Here is a 19,908-nt window from a genome sequence, read left to right as displayed (position 1 = left end):
AAATACACATCTTCAGCTCCACACTCTCTCTAAATTCAGGCCTATCTCCAACCCTCTACACATTGTCGCTAAGTTGGTATGTCCAAACTGAATTTCCCATCTTCCCTCTTAAATGTCTTCTTGCAACTTTCCCCATCTTAGTTAATGGCAACTATCCTTCTGGTTCTCTATAAACACTAAACTTGGAATCATCCTTTTCTCCTCTTTGATGTCTATATCCAATCGGTAAGCAATTCCTACTGGCAACCACTTCCCACCACTGCCACCGCTACGCTCCTGGTGTAGTGAGTGAGCTGCATCAATTTCTCATCCTGGAATATGGAAATAGACTAACTGGCCTCTCTGTTCCACTGTTGCCCCTCTATAGTCTATTAACAACACAGCAGCCAGTATGATCCTTTTAAAACGTATAGAAGATAAAGTCATTTATTTGCTCAGCTAACACATCGCATTCCAATGCCAAACCCTTTACAAAAGCTGACAAAGCCCTCCATGATCTGTCCTGCCCCCTACCCCACTATCTTTATAAACTCATCTCCAACTACTCCCCCGTGTCACTGACTTCCAGCTACACTGGCTTCTTTGCTTTTCCTAGAACTTGTCACACATTTCCATCTTCCATACAAATAACTCAAGCCTGCAAATTCACCTCTCAATGAAGCCTACACAGACCATCCGGTTGAAAATTGCAACACGTTTTTGACCTGCCTGCCCTGCCAATATCCTTCCCCTGTATTACACTTCCTTTCTTTTGTAGAGTGTATCACCTTACATAGTAAAGTAAAAAATTAATAAACAGAAATCTCAATTATTTAAATAGAATGGGTAGACCAGAATGGGAGCTCTCACACCTTAACACCACAGCAGAGCCCAACAGGAAGAAGAAAGACTTCCTTTCTTTCCTGACAAGAGGTCGGCTGAGACTGTCACAACTCAGCCAATGAAAAGCCATGGACTCTTTACTATAACCCCCTTGGCTTCCTTTTCCCCTCTATGAAATAATTCTCTTCTCCATTTTTGCTGGGGAATTGGATGTGGTTTGCCCTGGTTACAGACCCTGAATGGCAACTCTTTGTTGATCCCAAATAAACCCATTTTTGCTGGAGAAATTACTGGCAGTCTATTTAAGTCAACAGTAATTATTTTATTATGGTTATTACCGATCTCCTTTCAAGACAATGTAAGCACCTGCACCCCATACTCCTTACAATACATTATCAATGACAATAAATAAAATTGTATAGCAAATTACCTAGTGTAGAGGAGCAAAAATTATATTTCCTCTACCCTCCAAGAGAGTCCTCCTCTTTGCTGAGGAACGTCCCGGCCCAGGTAATAAAAGACAGATTAGCAAGAGAAAAACAAAAAGAAGTTTAATACCATGTACCTCCTGTATATATGGGAGATAGACAGGAAAACTGAGTAACACTCAGGAATGGCCCAAGCCATCACCTACGGAAAGACACAAAAAGATGAAAAAGATGTCTGGAGTGGGGGGCAGTTATGGGAGATTTTCAGGCAAAGCACAGTAAGCAAGGATATGGTTGTTGTGTCGATTTAAGCCTGTGCCTTCCCCACTGCTAAGAGTTCCTAGAGATTTTGTCATCCTTCTCTTCCTTGTCCAGAGAGGGAGACACTTAAAAATGAAGATTTGCTTATAAATGTAAACGTCTCTTATAGAAGGGTACCTTTTACTTGGTTTTCTGAGCTTCTCCTATGATTTTGTTTGTTTACAATAATCAGTATAAGATAATCCTTATGCCAAAGAGGCATATTTTTGGGGTGGCAAATTCTGCTCCCCTTCACTGGGTAGTTCAACCGCAGGGCAAGCAATGAAGAGAAGTTGGAGAGTGGTTTGAGTAGCAAAGTTTAGCTAAGAGGAAGAATCTGAATTTCACAGAAGACAGTCAAAATAAGGCCTGTATGGTAGCGTGAAAAGTAAGACAAGAGGCCCAAAACGAAGTTGTTTATGCTAAGCCCCACAACACCTAACCAAAGCTTAAGTACTGTTTCAACTCTCCCAGAAATGGAATCTTAACCCAATCAGGAACTACCTGATGGGCACTAGTGATGTAATCTGCCTGACAGACCCCTGCCATCCCCTAAAGGAAAGTGACCTTGCGACAACTTTTTGCTGGTGTAACTTCCTTGTCCTGCTTCTTCCTGCAAGTCTTTCATGTTGTTTAGTTCCTCAGAGCGTCTATCAGCTAGGTGGAAAGCTGCCTAACACATGAATCGTTGAATAAAGCCAGTAAGATTTTTAAAATTCACTCATGTGAATTTTGTTTTTTAACAATAGGGAACATACACGTTGCACATCTGCTGTATCTTCCACTGACTTTGGCTGTGGTTGATGTAAATGTAAACTAAATGTGGATTCATACTGTTTCATCTAATACTGTCTGACACCATCACCACATGGAAGGAAACCTTGGTGTAAGCAGGTTAGGTAAGATAAGGACCTATGCCTGACTCATTGATGCATGTCAGTAAATAGAGGGTTGGATGTTAGGGTTTCTCTTCCTTACTGTTGGTTTTCCTTAAATGTCTGAATTCCTTGGGCATCTGTTATGTGTTTATGAAGGACTTACATCAACTTGCACAGAGAGATGAGAAAAGCAGTTTTTTCAGCAGTTACGTATGCCTGTGTTAAAGCTCCTTTTTGAATAGGAGCTATGGTTTCTTGTAAGTTGTCAGGGTATTTCAACCTGCAGGCAACGGCAGGTGAGTACGTCATCAGCACGCAGAAGTTATTGTTCCCTACACATGCCAAAGTAAGACGGCTTTATTTACTTTGGGAGTGGAGGGCTGCTATTACTCACCAGCACCCACTCCATCACCAAGTGAAAATTCACTTCACCTCTGCTCTTTTTTTGGCATCTCAATACCCTCAAATGGGGAGCCTGCCCAGGGATAATCTCTTTCTTCGAAGTTATCCTAAGTCCCTGACCTGCAGAAAAAGCTGTCAACAGTTTACCTGAAGGGGAGAGAAAAGGGCAAGGGTTCCCCATGAAGTTCTACTCTGGCCCATTCTTTCACTTTGCTTCCCCTTCCCCATCCCCCTTAAAAATCTGAGACTTAGAAGCTTCTCCAGGACACCTTGACTGTGGTTCTCTGATTTCCCTCTCAATTCAATTTCTTCTGCTTTATACCTTTTCCTGTATATCGTGCCTCAAAACTTCTGTATGTTGTTTTACAGCATGTTTACAACTTCATTATTATATTTTCTGTCATTGGGACCAAGAGGGGAAACAATCATGACTGATGTTATTCAACCTGTCACCTGGGACTAAAGATGCCAGCATTAACATGAAAAATATAAAACCTTAGAGACCTACTGCTGATACCTATCTCTTCTTTATTCTGTTTGGCAATGGTCTCATTTTCCTCTAGTGTGTTTTTTTTTTTTTCCTAGTGTGTTTTTATTTGCTTTTACTTCAAAAAAAATTAGAATAACTACCCCAGGATTGTACAAATTCTTTTTTTTTTTTTTTTTTTTTTTTGTGGTACACGGGCCTCTCACTGCTGTGGCCTCTCCTGTTGCAGAGCATAGTCTCCGGACGCGCAGGCTCAGCAGCCATGGCTCACAGGCCCAGCCGCTCCGCGGCATGTGGGATCTTCCCAGACCGGGGCATGAACCCGTGTCCCCTGCATCGGCAGGCGGACTCTCAACCACTGCGCCACCAGGGAAGCCCTGTACAAATTCTTAATTGATCTTGGGCAACCTAAATTTTCATGGAACTGATCTCAGAATTGGACCTGAAATTTAGAGCACAAAACTACCTACCAATCTGGAGCACCAAAAGAATTTCACGCCTACCACATGCACTATAGCATACAATGCAAGACATCCTCAATCCAGAAAACTTGAAGAATTAGAGAAATTAGTTCAAGAAAAAGATTAAGTCATGTTATGAATATTACTATTTTACGCCAAAGAAAAAAAAAGTGATAGATTTCACATGTTGACTTGTGTAGGGAGTGTAGATTAAGCTACTGTCTTGGTCATTTCATAACTACAGGAGTTTACCATTCTCCTTGTGCATTCAACCTGTATAAACTATAAAGAAGAAAAATTTTAAATTACTGAGGAAGCTTTCATGTTGATTACTGGTCTAATTTCTAGTTGCTTATATAACTAACTACTCACACACACATACCTGTAGATTACCTAAGCGTCTTTATATTTAGTTTGTATCATAAGAGTTATGATTCATGGTACATTTTTCCTTGTAAAAAGTATGCCAAAGAGCCAAATGGGAGGTTAAAAAAAAAGAAGGGGTTCAAATAAATGTTTAAAATGGGAAAAACAAGAAAGATAATCAAGGGTACAGATGCTAACAATATTAAAATAATCCTTAAAGTTCATCGTCATTTGAAAAAAAAATTATTTTTTTTTGCCTCATTTGTTCTGTTTAATAGGCCACAGATAATCCTCAGACCAAAATACAATGTATGGCTATTTTCTTATTATCAAACAAAAGTAGTAGGTATAACTTTCAGGAAATAATTAAGGTGCATAAACATAATAGAATAAATTCATTTTCTTCACAGATGTCAAATTAAAGATGATCACTAACAAATAAAGCTTCATGCAAAGTCTGCTTTTTCCCAACCAGGCCTAAAGAGGAAAGCAGCAGGGGCAAGAATACTTGTTCCTAGCAAACAAATACACCAAAATTATAATTAACAAAATCTTCAAGCTACCAAAATCTGTGAGGGAAGGAGGATGGAGGACGGTAAGAAAGCAAGAGAAATTACTAAACGGCAATCTAACAAGGTCACCTCAGGGTTTCAGGTTAGTGAAAAGCAACTTCTAGAATATGGTCTATGATCAGTATAAGCAGCCCAATTGCTTATATACCCTTCCTATCTCCAGAATTGCTGACTAAACTTTTAACAATAAAATGACAACAGAGAACATCATATTGTAAATATTATATTTCTCTCACTCACAAAGGTGTATGAGATATTTACTAGTTTTAATATGTATCCATAGGATTAATACTCATGTGGAGTATAACACGGAAAAGTGCGGAACTAAAGAAATGTCTATCTGAAAACAAAAGCACACATTTCTTAGGATTTAAAAATATTGCACATAATAAGGTTGCACAGAAATTACTGGCTGTTTTTATAAACAGAATGAGGTATTAGTCAATCTCTAAAGATGAGGGCAAAGAAGAAGAACCACACACACACAAAAATACATAAATCCATACTAAAACCTAGCGTCAACAATTAAGGAAGAAATGTGAAAAGATGTGTAAAATAGCTATGATTTCAACACTACAAAATCATTAGCCAGGGACCAAACACGTAACAAACTCTGGACAATGTTAAGTTTTCAACTTTCTTTGAGTCTAAATGACTATGAGCAATACAATCATTTCCTTTCCTTTACTCAAATTCTTCCGCATGGTTCTCTGGTAAATATTAAACCATACCTTTCTGAAGCTTTCAGTGGAAATTAACCAAGATACTGCTTGCTATCCTTTGCTGAACGACTCAATTATACAGTTTCACATATTTTGTGACCCAAGTCAGAGATGCTACAGAGCATGCAATTTTAAATTAGCAAAGGTTTCACTGCAAAAAAGATCATTCAAGTTCACACAATTTAAATCTACAATAACTTTTAAAATTTAACCTTTAAATATTTATCAGGCAAACTCATTTTTTCCTTGGTAATAAAACTGGTCATGTTAATAAGCCCAAGGGCAGGTAGAGAAAAAAGACCAGGCAGAATTATACTATCTTTTTTTAAAGAACCTTGCCTAATCAGGGAAATTAATAATTAGCTATTTCTCTACTAAATGAATGTTGCTGAATTTCTCAAAACAATTTAAATATATTTGATAGCTATATCAAGTTAAGTGAAATCATGCACTTGTCAAAATAGTTCACAAAAAATTGGTTCTGCGTCAAAGATATTGAAGAAGAGTCAACTAGTTGGGTTTAAAGAGAACAGAAAAAGGACAAACTACTGCCCTGAACAGTCAGTGTATGTAGTAACCATATTTCCTTTTCGTTGAGTGACAGTCCTACAGTGCTTGCTAGATCCATGGAAGCTATTTTCAGTCTGTACTGTATGTCGATTGGTGGTGGTGTCAAAACCACTAAAAGAAAACATTTTCTCCATATCTTCAAACATGTCATCAAACAACCCACCTCCAAAAGAAAACTCCTGGAAATGGTGCCTTTGTCTACTGGAACCATCCTGGCGTGCCTGGAAGTGATTTTCAAAATGCTTCTTGGACCGAGTGTTTTGGTTTTGACCAAAAAAACCAAAGTCTTTAAAAAAGTCATCAAAATTGAAGTTAAATGACTGCTCAAAAGGACTTCCACTAGCTCTTTGTCCTTTACCATTAGTAAAAGCACTATGTCCAAGTGTATCATATTCTTTTCGCCTATTAGCATCTGAGAGTGTTTCATATGCTGAAAGAAATAAAAATACTTTAGTAATTCAAAGTAATCAAAATTACATATACCCAAACCTCTTAAATTTATTTTATGAAAGTATTTCACATCACAAATAAAACCAAATGCTACTAACATAAAAGTCAGAAGTCACAAAAGGCAAATACTTTGTCTTATTCACTACACAATCAGCAGTTAGCACAATGCCTGCCTCTAGTAAATAACCAATAAATATTTGTTAAATGCTACTATTAATACAAATAAATATGGGAGCAACAATTTCAGAGTTATTCTTATTATTTGTGCAAAATCATCACTTGTGTGAAAGAATTTAGTGAGCAAATTCAGAGGAATTCATTTTTCACTTACTAGTTGAAGTAAATGTTTAACTCCAACTCCCTACTCAGTTACCTCCACCCACCATTAATTACTAAATGCTCAGGAGATGCAATTTGTTTTAGAATTAGTCTTAAGTCAAAACTTGTTTCCTACTTTTCCTTTAAAGACAATTGTGGCTTTGAGATGTAGACCAAGTGAGGAAGAAAAAAAACCAAAGCATTTTAGAGTCTATTTAATTTTTTTATGCTTAATAGTTTTATATTTAATCTCCATAATTCATAAAAACTTTCTTAATTCATAAGTTTTGGGTATCTAAAATTCCTTTTGACATAGAAACAATAAGCAACTTTATAAATAACAAAAGAAAGAAATAATACATTTTCAACATTTTCAGATCTGAATGCCAATAAAAGTATATACTTCCACATATCCAGGATCAAAATATGTTATAATAGCCTTGAGAATCTCACTCTCACTATATTCATGTATAGATCCCACTCTCCCTCCCGCCTCCACAAAACCTTCAAATACATACAAACTTCTTAGGTATCATTCACCTTTACTGGTTAAAACCTGTGAGACCTTGAAGGTAGTCATTTACGTACCTTCTGCAATCTCTCTGAATTTTGCTTCAGCATCAGGACTCTTATTTTTATCAGGATGGTACTTCATGGCCAACTTGTGAAAGGCCTTCTTGATTTGGCGCTCTGATGCTGACTTTGGCACACCTAAGATATCATAGTAACTTTTTGAGGCCAAAATTAATTCGGTTATCATTAAAATGCAGATTGCAAAGATGAAAACTGACTGGGGAGTAGCCATTTCTAATATCCTAAAAAAGAAAAGAAAAAAAAATATTATCCATGGAACTAATCTTAAGATTTTTCTTTTAAAAGAAACTGAATGAGCTTTTAGGATTCAAAGTATACTAATGCAGTATCAAAATGTCAAGCATATATAGTGTATCTTGTATCTATTTCCATGTTATTTCACTTATACAGGCTGCACTACCCCTAAATTGGTTGTAATCTTGAGAGCAAATATAATTCAACCAAATTAAGAAAAATCTTTCTTGGTTTTGCCTTTCCACTAACACTCTGGCCATAAACACAGTAGTTACAAAAATATAGCTTAAAATGATCTCAATATCTCAATCTTCCCTTCTAGAATTCATATTCTAAAGGGATTTTTAAGAACTTTAACTTAATGGTAAAAAAGTATATTACCAAGGTAATCAGCCCAGTATGTCTAAATTAGCAGTAATCTTCCCTCCCTAAGAAACTTTCAGTTTTCATTTCAGCAAGGTGAGCCAAGGATTGCACACAGAGAATCTCAATATTACATAATATTGACAATGCAACACAATAGAATGTAATCTCTCTTTTTTTTTTAACTGTAAGATCCCAAATATTTAACAAAAAAGCATGGATAAGTGAGTTTTGTTAAAAACTCATAATTAATAGAATTTAAGATTTCTGCGAAGGCTGCCAGAAAAATGAACTTTCATAGTTTGTACTTTAGATAAGGTAAATTCTTTCTAACTTCTCAGGAGTCGTTAAAATGTTTCTCTAACCTTAAAGAAGTTGGAACCTAGAATTCAACTGAGAATTCTTGAGAGTACAGATTAAATGACTTGGGATTCAAACGACCCTGTTTGTTGAACACCGTACCACAGGAGTCCTTAAGAACCTAGGATGACATAACACAGCGGACGAAAGACGCTCTGGTTTGTGCAAACTGCCTGCGTTCCTCTCCTGTTGGCCTGTTCAGAGCGTAATTAGCAGATGGATTACTTCTTCCCAGAGAGTCACGCGAACCAAGGATCAAGTACGGAACTCCTGGTTTAAAGAACACAAACCAAGCGCGTACTGTGACTGATCCCTAGTCAAAGGGCGGGTTTAAAACTGACAGGAAGGCATCTTCCCAGTTTCACAAACCTTACTCCACAGTTTCAAGTTGAATATACCATACTCTCCTAAAAGACGGACCATTGCGTTATACTGACTCCTCATTCCCGAGAGCCGGGGGACGGCAAGCCTGGGCCCTACTCCCCAGAGCCAGTGGCTGGTTGGGCTGGACTCGCCCTGTCAGACCTTGCGCCGCCGTCCGGTTGTCCACGGCTCGGGGTCCGGCCCTGGGAGGAGCTGCCCGACACCCGAGAAGGCCAGCGGCACAACCCCCCCCCCAAAAAACCGCACTACACTGTGCTTAGGCCATCTCCTTTCTCCTATTCTCTTCCTCAAGAACACCAGGCAACCCGAAGCCCTACCGGCGACCGTGGCGGACACCGAGGCCTAAACCCCCTCGCGGAGACCCCGGCCTCATCCCTCATTCGCACCCTCCAGCTGCAGCTGCTCCTTCAGAGAGCGGAGGCGCCGGCGGTGCTGACCAGCTACTCCACAAGGCTGCGCGGCTTGGCCTCCCCAACCCCGGCCTCCGTGGCCTCCGGGAGCTGGTGCGCACCCACTGCTGCCTGTCCACCGACCTCACACTCCTGCCGTCGCCGCCGCGTCCCCTCACAGCCAGCTCCCCACAGGCGGGCCGGCCGCCGCTCGCGCCGCCACCTCAGGAGGAAATCTACACGAAACGCTTTCCTATTGGCTCCCGCCTCCCCACCTGACCCTGGAGCCCTACGCGCACGTGGAAAACTGTTGTTGCCGCTCGGCCTGTGCGTCACTTCCGGCCCCAACCCCTGAAAGGGCCGTACTGAAGCCGGCAGAAGCGGAAGTGAGTCAAGGGTTGCACCGTCTTTCCGTTCCGCCCAGCCTGGCGCAGGCGCAGTGGCTCCGGCGGCCTGCATCCGCGGCTCCGCCTCAGCGAGGAAGGCACGCCTGTGCCCGTCGGCGGCCCAGGTCTCCTGTGGCCTCGCCGCAGCGATGCCCCGCTATTGCGCAGCGATTTGCTGTAAGAACCGCCGGGGACGAAACAGTAAAGACCGGAAGCTGAGTTTTTACCCGTAAGTTGTCCCTAACGCAGAAGCGTCAGCTTGCCTCTGGGTCGCAGTTCTGTGGCGTTTGGGGTTGGGGTTTGGCGTATCTCCTGTCAGCTCTATAAATTCGGCCTTGGTTCTGCGGTCGTGTTCGGTCCCTCCGCGGGAGGAGGGCGCGAAGGCTCGAGTTCAGTTTACCTGGAAATGTTCTGACATTTCTAGGGAGGTCGCTGGGCGTGTGGCGAGGCGTTGGGGCCTGTTGGAGTGTTCATAGGGCGCCTAAAGCAGTCACGTTTGCGCGATGCTCCGTGGTTTCCAGAGCGTTTCCCCACCTCCCCGGAACTCATCTCATTGACGACCTTAACCACCACTTCAGGTGCATCAAACGTGCCAAGTGGGAAGGTGCTCTTAAAGTTAACTTACACTTCCAGTGAGTTAGGTCGCATAGTTGTAACTTAATTCCACTTTCTCCTGACGAAACTGAGGCCTTTGAGAAAGGTTAGGTAAGTGACCTTGAAAGTTTTGTGGCCGACCCAGAATTATAACCTACCTCCTGCTCAGGGCTCTAGATACTCTCCATTCGTTCAGAGAGCAGGGTAAGTCAGGGCTAACAGGTTTTTCCCGCCCTTCTAACGTAGAGCGTTACTCTGAAACCTTTCCTAAGCGAGGAAGCAACTGCTTTTTTTTTTTTTTTTGGTAAAAGCAAAAATCTTGTTCGGGCATCAGTACCTGTTAGACCTAACTTTCCTAAAAGTGAAGTGGCAGAAAGCGAACTTTGGAGAAGTGGGGAATACCTGTATTCCAAATTACTGCGGCCACGAAATATTTTCGTGGAACCCAAGAAGTACCCATTTTTATTTGGAAGAATAGTGAAGCAGTATTGTGTAATAAGTAAGAGGCCAGACTCCAAAGCCAGACTTAGGTTCAAATACTGGCTCCACTACTTTGTAGCTGAATAACTGTCCGTAAATTATTTAACGCTTCTAGCTAAGACCTCCCATCTGTAAAGTGGAGACACTAGTAATACCTAATTCACACGTAGTGTGTAAAGACATAAAATGGCGTTTGGCACTCATAACGTGCTTAGTGTTTATGAAAGTCAACGTATTTATGTTATTCTATTTCCTTTATTTCTTGTATTTAAAAATAATTAATTTAGCCCTAACCTGGTTGTCTTTAACTTTCTTTGAATTTTCACTAGCTATTTTGTGAAGCTTATTTGACTTTAGACCTAAAGCTTTCTGTTCACTAATGACTCAGCTGCTTTCCATTATCTTAACTAATGAAAAAAACTGATAACTCCAAATAATTCACACCATGTGGCAATATTTCCAGGATTATCTTCCTCGAAGCCCTTCCACAAGTTGCAAAGAGATATTTTAGGGGGAGAAATATATGCTAGTATGTTAATGGCTCTGGCTCTGAAGAGGTTTGTAGCAAAGGATCATGTTGAGCTTGATTTAACCCCATATTTCCTTGGCCTTGGATTTGGGGGCGTCATAACCTCAGACTAAAAATTCTTTTAATCTTTGTGGACTGCGTAGTTACTATTTTTAAGGAGTAAAATAATAATGCCAGAGGAAGACAATTATAAAGAATTTTTTCCTCAAAATGAATTTACTGAAAGTGGAGTTTTTAAGTGAGTTTTTGAAATTCCATGTGTAATCAGCAAACTAAACATTGAATTAGTTTTATTCCCCTAATAGCACCAAACTTGAAGAATTGAATTTTCTCATGCTAACACTATAGCAAGCTGCAAAATAAATTTATACTAATTTGAGAATTCAGTGAATATATACATATGGTGACCAGTTTATACCAGTGATTATTTTATGTTTTGGGGAGAATTAATAAGAGAGAAACAAAATTACCAGTCAAACAAACTGAACCAATGTAGAGATACTAAGTTGTTCCAGAAACATATTCTAGGAGAGTTCTTAGAGATTTACCTGTTAAGAAAGCATTGCAATACAATTACCAATAAAGACATTCACAAAGTGTATTTTTTTAATTGTTTGATAACATATAGGTACAATAGAAATAATTTACAAATGGCATCCATATACATAAAATTACATTTAAAAAAATTTTTTGTAAAAGGCATATTCTCATTTTAGCTATAACAGAAAAGGTATAAACTTATCTCTGGATAACAGAGTTCCAAGTCCTCTGAAAAGAAAATTATTTTTGCCATTAAATGCCTTTTCTCGTTAGGGCTATCATACTTATAACCTAAGTCATTGATATATGTAAGGTTAAAAAATTTTCAAGCCATGTATGAATATTATACTATGGTAAAAACTTCCAAAGGCAGATAATCTGAGTTTTCACGGAAGGATATCAGGGTTAAAAATTATTTCCTACAAAATACCCAGACTCTTTTTGTCTAGCATCTTACAAAGTTATCAATATTTATTTTAGAAAATCGTGCTACTACGAAGCATAAATGGTTGTGATTGGGAGGAATGTATAACAGCTGCTTTTTGTATGAGAACCTTTTATGTTACTGTTTTTTTTGTGTGTGTGTGTGTGTTTTTTGTTTTTTTTTTGCGGTACGCGGGCCTCTCACTGTTGTGTCCTCTCCCGCTGCGGAGCACAGGCTCCGGACACGCAGGCTCAGCGGCCATGGCTCACGGGCCTAACCTATCCACGGCACGTGGGATCTTCCCGGACCAGGGCACAAACCTGTGTCTCCTGCATCGGCAGGCGGACTCTCAACCACTGCGCCACCAGGGAAGCCCTATGTAACTTTTTTATAAGTAGGAAATTATTATGTAGTATGTGTCTTGGACTGTGTTCTTGTAAAATCTTCAAATAAATCACTGTTGTTTAATTCAGTTTAACTCAAACCTGATTAGACTGGTAGAATAAAGTTTTCTGTCAAATTCTGCCATTAGTCCAGTTTTACCCATAAAACACATTGTAGTACGTTAAAACCAACTCTAAAAATCCAGGTTACTCAGTACAGGAAGAACACGTATAAAGAGCTGTTTTACTTTTCTCTATCTTTTCTGTTTGTTTCATATTATAAAATATCTGAGTCTGTCCTTTAACACGTTTAGTTCTTGTGTCAATTTCTCTTTCAGAACTTGAATACTTGAATTTTAGAGTTCCCAATCTACCAGCTGTAGAAGACTAGAAATATTGGACTAAATTACAAATGGGTAGAATTGAGGCTGATTCCAGTAAAGAGAATGGAGGATTAGAAGTTTTATAAGATTGAGTATTCATTTATGTCAGCTAAACCATTTGTTTGAATTAACATCTCTGTGTTTTAAAAATATTAACGTAAGAGCCTGAAGTTTAATACTTCTTGAATTATAGACCAGAAACCGTTTGACTTGTTATGTTACTATGAAATATATTTGAATAGGACTTTGTAGTTACAAAGCTCTTCACTAGTTCTAGGCAAACTGCACAACAGAATGAAAAAGAAATGTAATCCATAGCAAATATGAATAGATTTTATCCTTTGTAGTAACATAGGTTTTACTTGAAGGGACTCTGAGTTATGTATTACAAGCCACTCTTCTCAGACAAAAGCTTTGGCTACACATCTCATATCTTAGTCCTCTTTGCTGCAGAGATGATATGGTAGTAGTTGTCATGAAGATGCTATTGTGTGGTAGGAGTGGTTGTCTTGCTTTTATGGCACTTGATTGATAGGTTACCTATATGTGCAGGCCTGGAATCTGGCAAAATTGTTAAAATATAGCAAAGTTTTCCTTTTTTTACTTTCAGGTTTCCTCTACATGACAAAGAAAGACTTGAAAAATGGTTAAAGAACATGAAGCGAGATTCATGGGTTCCCAGTAAATACCAGTTCCTGTGTAGTGACCATTTTACTCCTGACTCTCTTGACATCAGATGGGGTATTCGCTATTTGAAACAAACTGCAATTCCAACAATATTTTCTTTGCCTGAAGAGAATCAGGTATTGGAGGCAGGGAGTAGGGGAGAAGGGGATAATGCTGAGCATGGTGGCAGATTGCAGGGTCGCAGGTAATCAGTTAGAGGGGATGAGAGGGAAAGGTAACTGCTGGGAAAACACATATTTGAGAAAAAGAAAGACTAATTTGTGCTTTTACTGAAAGTGTAATAATTTTTTAAAGATTTAAACCATTTTGAAGCATAGCTTCAGGAGCCAAGGATAACACATACATAAATTATCAGGTTAAGTTATTAATGTAAATTAATGATCTAGATATTTTACTGGTCTTGTGAGTGATCTGAGATTTTTTCCATTATATTGATTATGCATAATTTTTTTAAAAAATGTTTTCAAGTATATTTTGAGCTGTTATATACTGAAAACATTTTTTTAACTGAATAAATTTGCTTGGCCAGTATACTGCTCATAGTTGTACTGAAATAGTCAGCACTAACTAATAAGGGAATAAGCCTAGTAAGGACATCTTTATTAGAATTTGAAAATATTATTTTATAGGAGAAAGACCCTTCCAAAAAAAAATCTCAGAAGAAAAAATTGAAAGATGAGAAAGAAGTATGCCTAAAAGCCAAGTCAGAAGAGTCATTTTCATCAAATGAGCCAAAGAAGAATACAGTTGACACAGATGTCCCCCCTGAACATGCAGAATTACTTGATTCATCTGCCTTGGTAAAGCTACCAGATCCAAAAACAGAAAGTTTACAAAATAATGTATTAACTCTTAATCTGCTTAAACAAGATACCAGAAAATCAGAACCTACCTTGGAAACATCAGTTAGTCAAGACATAGGTATAGGTGGTTTTCACACATCTTTTGAGAATATAAATTCTACAACTATTACTTTGACAACTTCAAATTCAGAAGGTATTCAGCAGTCTTTGGAAGCCCAAGAAGTGCTTGAAATAACTACCAATCATCTTGCTAACCCACACTTCACAAATAATTCTGTGGAAATTAAGTCAGCACAGGAAAATCCATTCTTGTTCAGCACAATTACTCAAAGAGTTGAAGAATTAAATACAAATAAAGAATCTGTTATTGCCATTTTTGTACCTACAGAAAATTCCAAACCTACAATTAATTCTTTTATACCTGCCCCCAAAGAAAAGGTGGAAATGGAAGAAGACATAGATGTTGAAGACTCATATAAGGATGTAGACAATGAGATGGAAGTTTTACAGATTGAGCATTCTTACTGCAGACAAGATGTAAGTAAGGAACATCTTTGGCAGAAAGTCTCTAAACTACATTCAAAGATAACTCTCCTTGAGTTACAAGAACAACAAACTCTAGGAAGATTGAAGTCTTTGGAAGCTCTTATAAGGCAGCTAAAACAGGAAAACCGGCTATCTGAAGAAAATGTCAAGATTATAGAAAACCATTTCACAACGTATGAAGTTACTATGATATAGGTTAAAGAGGTTTTAAAGCTGTGACTTTTATGTAAGCTTTTTGTTTGCCAAACCAAATTATATGTAAAGTGAACTTTTTCCTGTGTAAAGTTCTTATCTTAATGAAGCTAAGCAAGTGCTCTAATGTTATGAACTGCGTCCTGTTCTTGTAATGCTCATTTTTGAGAAAAACTAGAGAGTTGTTGGGTAGAAGAAGTGTCATTACTTGTTAATTTTCCAAATTTGAAATTAAAATGTAGTGAATAAATAATATGGTTAAGTCATAAAATGAGAGAACACGGATATGGTAAACAAGAGCCCAGAATAGAAATCAGGCTCAGGAATCAGTCTTGGTTCTACCATTGACATGTGACTTGGACAAGTTACTTATCAAGATTCTCAGTCTCTAGTCTGTAAAAAGAGGGCACTTAACTAGACCTCTAACATAGTCTGTTTCTTTATAGTTTCTTGCCTTTCTAATTACTTTTTTTTGTTTGTTTGTTTTGTTTTTTGGGTTTTTTTTGTGGTACGTGGGCTTCTCACTGTTGTGGCCTCTCCCGTTGCGGAGCACAGGCTCCGGACACGCAGGCTCAGCGGCCATGGCTCTCAGGCCCAGCCGCTCCACGGCATGTGGGATCTTCCTGGACCGGGGCACGAACCTGTGTCCCCTGCATCGGCAGGCGGACTCTCAACCACTGCGCCACCAGGGAAGCCCCTCTAATTAGATACTTTTAATAGAACAAGTTTTCTATATGATAATCTTATACTCACATAAAACTAGATGCTGGCTAGCATTTGATATTATTAACTGTTGGATTCTTCTCAATATTTATTAAATTATGTGTTGCTTGGCCTTTGGGCTATAGTTTTCTGTGTTATAAAGGAAAATACTCCAGTTACAATTTTATTCCAATTGAACTAAAATAAGGAATCAACCATTAGCCCAGTTCTTAGGAGAGGTACTTTAAACTTGAAAGAATATGTACCTTATATGTGGCAGACCATCATAATACACAGTCATTTAAGCTTCTTGACACCTTGTATTTAAGGTTATATTTATAAACCAAAAATTTCAATGAGGTTAAATTTTTTAATACTTTTTAAAAATTATGGTTTTTATCTATTTAATATGTGTAACTTTTAAAAATGTGTGCATATGTTGTTTTAAAATTCCAGAATGATAGAGTAATACTTAATGTTACACCTTCCCACTTACATGTATTTTAGTAAAAGAAATTATAGATAGGTGGTGATAACCTTGGAGAGACAAGTAGGAAAGAGAAATAATGGTGATAGAAATAAAATGAAACGTAAAAGCGGAGGCATAGTCGTAGCAACACAAATGTGAAAAATAGATGATCCCTTAGAATTGGCAGTTAATATAATTAAATATGTTACTCTTTATGGTATTAAGCAAATTCCTGTCAGCCTGATTCTTAGTTTTCTCATCTGTTATATAAAAAATACTGTTACCTGTTTTGAAGGATGGTTTTTTGAATTCTGTAAGGTAGTAAATGTGGTTTTGGTGCCAGAAAATAGGAGGTGCTCAATAAATATTAGTTGACTACACAGCAAATAGTATACTAATTGTTTTGTAAATGGATGATTATTTGGGGCCATATGTCACTTAGTTTTTTTAGGCTAATAAAATTAATTAGTATATGAATGTGTGTCAGCTAATTATAAAAAGTTGATTAGTAGTGTCCTTATTGTGTGGCTATGGGTAGGGCAAAATTCCTTAAAATTTTTGCATAAATTATGTGTATATAATTGGTAAAGTTGATGTGATGTTATTTTTAAGTTGCATTTTGCTGGTATTTAAAATAAATAATATAGATGTAAATAGCCTTTTTAAGTCATTATAAAATATGTTGTACATTGTAGTTATTTTCTATTTAAAGTTATAGTTTACTCAGGAATAATTTAAACTAGTTGTGTTTCTTTAAACTACTAAATTATAAGTATTTAAGATACTTTCTTGGCTTTTCTATATTCAGTTCAGAATGTTCCCTCTAACTCAGTTAACCAATAAATTTTATTTGGGGGTTCTGACCAACTTTATTTCTTACTTACATTCTTATAGCAGCCTCTTAACTAGTAGTACCTATATTTTCAATCTCCTGCTTCCATATTTTCCTGGACTCTGCTATCAGCTTTTTACCTAAACTATAGATGTAGCTGTATCACCTGCACACCACCTAACTTTCCTAGCTCAGAAATCTGTAATCACTCTTTAATACCTACAGAATTAAGCAAAACTTGTTACTATCATGTATATGATCCTCTGTGATTCTGTTCATCCTGTGTTCTAGCCACACTGGACTTCTTAGCATTTCTCAAACATGCTAGACAGGTACTTATTTTTGTGTCTTCTTATTTTATTCTCTAAATTCAACCGGTCTGTTAAAATTGTATTTCGATTTTGTTGGAATGTCATCCCTTCTTACCAGTCAAAATTGTTTTTTCTCTGTTCCTACAGGGCTTTGTCTTATAACACTGAGCTTTGTTTTATAACACCGTAACAGTGTTTACACTGTTTGTATATCATGATGTTATCCATAGCTTTCTCTTCGACTGGACTGTATGCTTTTTGAAAGCAGAATTTTTATTCACTTTCATTTCTTTGACAATGTAATATTAACTCAATAAATGTTTGGATGAATATTTTGGATTTGCCTACTTAGAATTTCTTGGTTCTCCCACCTAAAATCAAGAACCTTCTTAACAAATATATCCTTGATACCTTGAGAATGATTAGGGAAGCATATAGATCTTCATATAATCTTTAAAACATTCCATGTTTCCAATGGACAGTACCATTTACCAGTTATCTGCTATGCCACCTATTAACTGATTTTTGTTGTAGAAGGCTATCCGCACCACAGACTATTTCCTACTTTCTATCTGATAGTTAAAAAGGAAATAAGTCTAAGGAAGCTGTTTATGCCTACATGTCAGGGAGGTTGGTAAGTCAAATTTAGAAAGACTTCATCATATAAATAATATGTGACGTTGATCTAAATAAACATCATGTAGGTTTTGGCAAGGGGCAATGGTGGTTTTTTGTTTTCTGGCTATGCATTTCAAAAATTTTGATGTTTTAAGGATGCTTATACATAAGGCATGCATACTACTTTGTTCTTGGTTTGTAAATTAAGTTTTATAAACTTCCTTTTTTATACATAAACAAAACCAATTTTCTTAAAGCTACCTTTGTATTCTCTCCTGTACCTCTTGAGCCTTGAACTTTGACCTCTGCAGCAATAAAGCATCACTTCTGTGACACACACAAGGTCATTTTTTTTAAGAAAAAGAATGCACAGAGTTCTTACTTTTTCTTTTTGTTTTTTTTTTTCCCAGTACACAGGCCTCTCACTGTTGTGGCCTCTCCCGTTGCGGAGCACAGGCTCCGGACGCGCAGGCTCAGCAGCCATGGCTCACGGGCCCAGCCGCTCCGCGGCATGTGGGATCTTCCCGGACTGGGGCACAAACCCATGTCCCCTGCATCGGCAGGCGGACTCTCAACCACTGCCCCACTGGGGAAGCCCCAGAGTTGTTACATTTTTAAGTGCTGCATTCAAAAGATACAGTTACTCAGAATTCTCTAGTTTGAATAAATTCTTGCAAAGTATCCTAACTGTAATTTGTGATATGATGCTGTGCCCTAAAGTGTATTTCTTTACTAATAGACAATTTATTATGGCACATCAGCACGATTTGTTTAGATAGTACACCACTACATTCTGTTAATCATTAGGTGTGACTGAATTTCTTTTGCAGTTATTAAAAAAAATCTCAACTTTATAAATATGCAGAATAAAACTTTTTAAAATAAAAACATCAAGCAGGGAACTTTTCTGCATATTTTCGATCTTGAAAAAAAATCAGCCATATATTAAGAGTTGGAATATTAATGTGCAGATACATTTTTCTGTTTCTAGCTAAATTGAACAGTTCTGCCAACTAATTTGGTGTTCAAGTACATCTCTCTTTTTTAGATTATGCTGTTTTGTATTTTTGTGGGTGAGGTGGGTGGGCAGAAATACTCATTCACAATTGTCAGGGAAAAAGCTACAGAGAAGGTTGGGGGGTGGGGATGGGAGACAAGATGTGTCTGTATAAGAGATAAGTTCCTTCAAGGAAGGGTCTTTGTTTCATTTATCATTTTAACCTATTCTCCACCCTCTGGCTTTTTGGTTACTTGACCACCTCATCTCCAGTGAACTTTTCCTCCATTCCTCTTCAGCCACCTCATTTCTGTGGTCAATGGTAGACCTTTGTCATCACCAGTACTTGCATCCCATTGAAAAACGTCACCTTCAAGCTCCTCATTCTGACCACCACCTTCTATTGTTTAGTTTAGCACAGTTATTAGAACAACTCACACTGCAACCAACCACTCTTCCACAGTCTATCATCCCTGTTGTAGGTTCTATTTTGCAAATAATGGCCACAAAATATATCTCATCCTGTATTCTCTTCTGCAGTATATGACCTTGCCACTCCCTTATCAAGGGATGGAGTTTATTTCTCTACCTTGTTTTTTTTTAATAAATCTGTTTTATTTATTTTTGGCTGTGTTGAGTCTCTGTTGCTGCACGTGGGCTTTCTCTAGTTGCGGCAAGCGGGGCTACTCTTCGTTGTGATGTGCGGGCTTCTCACTGCGGTGGCTTCTCTTGTTGCAGAGCATGAGCTCTAGGCACACAAGCTTTAGTAGTTGCAGCATGCAGGCTCAGTAGTTGTGGCTCTCGGGCTCTAGAGCACAGTCTCAGTAGTTGTGGTGCACAGGCTTAGCTGCTCCGTGGCATGTGAGATCTCCCTGGGCCAGGGCTCGAACCCATGTCCCCTGCATTGGCAGGCAGATTCTTAACCACTGTTC

At 38.2% G+C, this 19,908-nt stretch overlaps 2 protein-coding genes across 7 annotated transcripts in view; one reads left to right on the top strand and one right to left on the bottom strand.

Moving 5' to 3' along the window:
- DNAJB9 (DnaJ heat shock protein family (Hsp40) member B9) overlaps window positions 1-9,366 on the bottom strand; it is a 409,736-nt gene extending 400,370 nt beyond the window's left edge. The window contains exons 1-3 of one of the 6 annotated variants that reach the window (XR_003006362.1): window positions 9,029-9,327; window positions 7,365-7,591; window positions 6,172-6,438 (exon numbers count right to left, since the gene is read on the bottom strand). Coding sequence is in view for 5 of the 6 variants with exons in the window: in XM_024768869.1 (XP_024624637.1) it covers window positions 5,984-6,438; window positions 7,365-7,591; window positions 9,029-9,084 (738 nt within the window). In the remaining variant the exon portion in view is untranslated. Of the gene's footprint in view, window positions 1-4,163; window positions 6,439-7,364; window positions 7,592-9,028 lie in introns of those variants that run through there. The other 5 variants (XM_024768870.1, XM_024768874.1, XM_024768871.1 and 2 more) reach the window with 5 other exon arrangements.
- A 192-nt stretch (window positions 9,367-9,558) lies between these two features.
- THAP5 (THAP domain containing 5) lies at window positions 9,559-15,297 on the top strand. Its single transcript, XM_024768878.1, has 3 exons — window positions 9,559-9,715; window positions 13,430-13,622; window positions 14,136-15,297. The coding sequence occupies exons 1-3, from the start codon at window positions 9,636-9,638 to the stop codon at window positions 15,048-15,050; spliced, it is 1,188 nt and encodes a 395-aa protein (XP_024624646.1). The 5' UTR covers window positions 9,559-9,635; the 3' UTR covers window positions 15,051-15,297.
- The last annotated feature ends 4,611 nt before the right edge of the window (window positions 15,298-19,908 follow it).

Source organism: Neophocaena asiaeorientalis, unplaced genomic scaffold (assembly GCF_003031525.2).
Source record: "Neophocaena asiaeorientalis asiaeorientalis breed wild unplaced genomic scaffold, Neophocaena_asiaeorientalis_V1.1 scaffold314, whole genome shotgun sequence".
Classification (NCBI taxonomy): Eukaryota; Metazoa; Chordata; class Mammalia; order Artiodactyla; family Phocoenidae; genus Neophocaena; species Neophocaena asiaeorientalis.
This window is presented reverse-complemented; position numbering and strand designations above follow the sequence as displayed.

Coding starts and splice junctions, on each gene's coding strand:
- THAP5 (XM_024768878.1), top strand. CDS start 9,636: ATGCCCCGCTATTGCGCAGCGATTTGCTGTAAGAACCGCCGGGGACGA. Junction 9,716..13,429: donor CGGAAGCTGAGTTTTTACCC/GTAAGTTGTCCC, acceptor TTTTACTTTCAG/GTTTCCTCTACATGACAAAG. Junction 13,623..14,135: donor CTTTGCCTGAAGAGAATCAG/GTATTGGAGGCA, acceptor ATTATTTTATAG/GAGAAAGACCCTTCCAAAAA.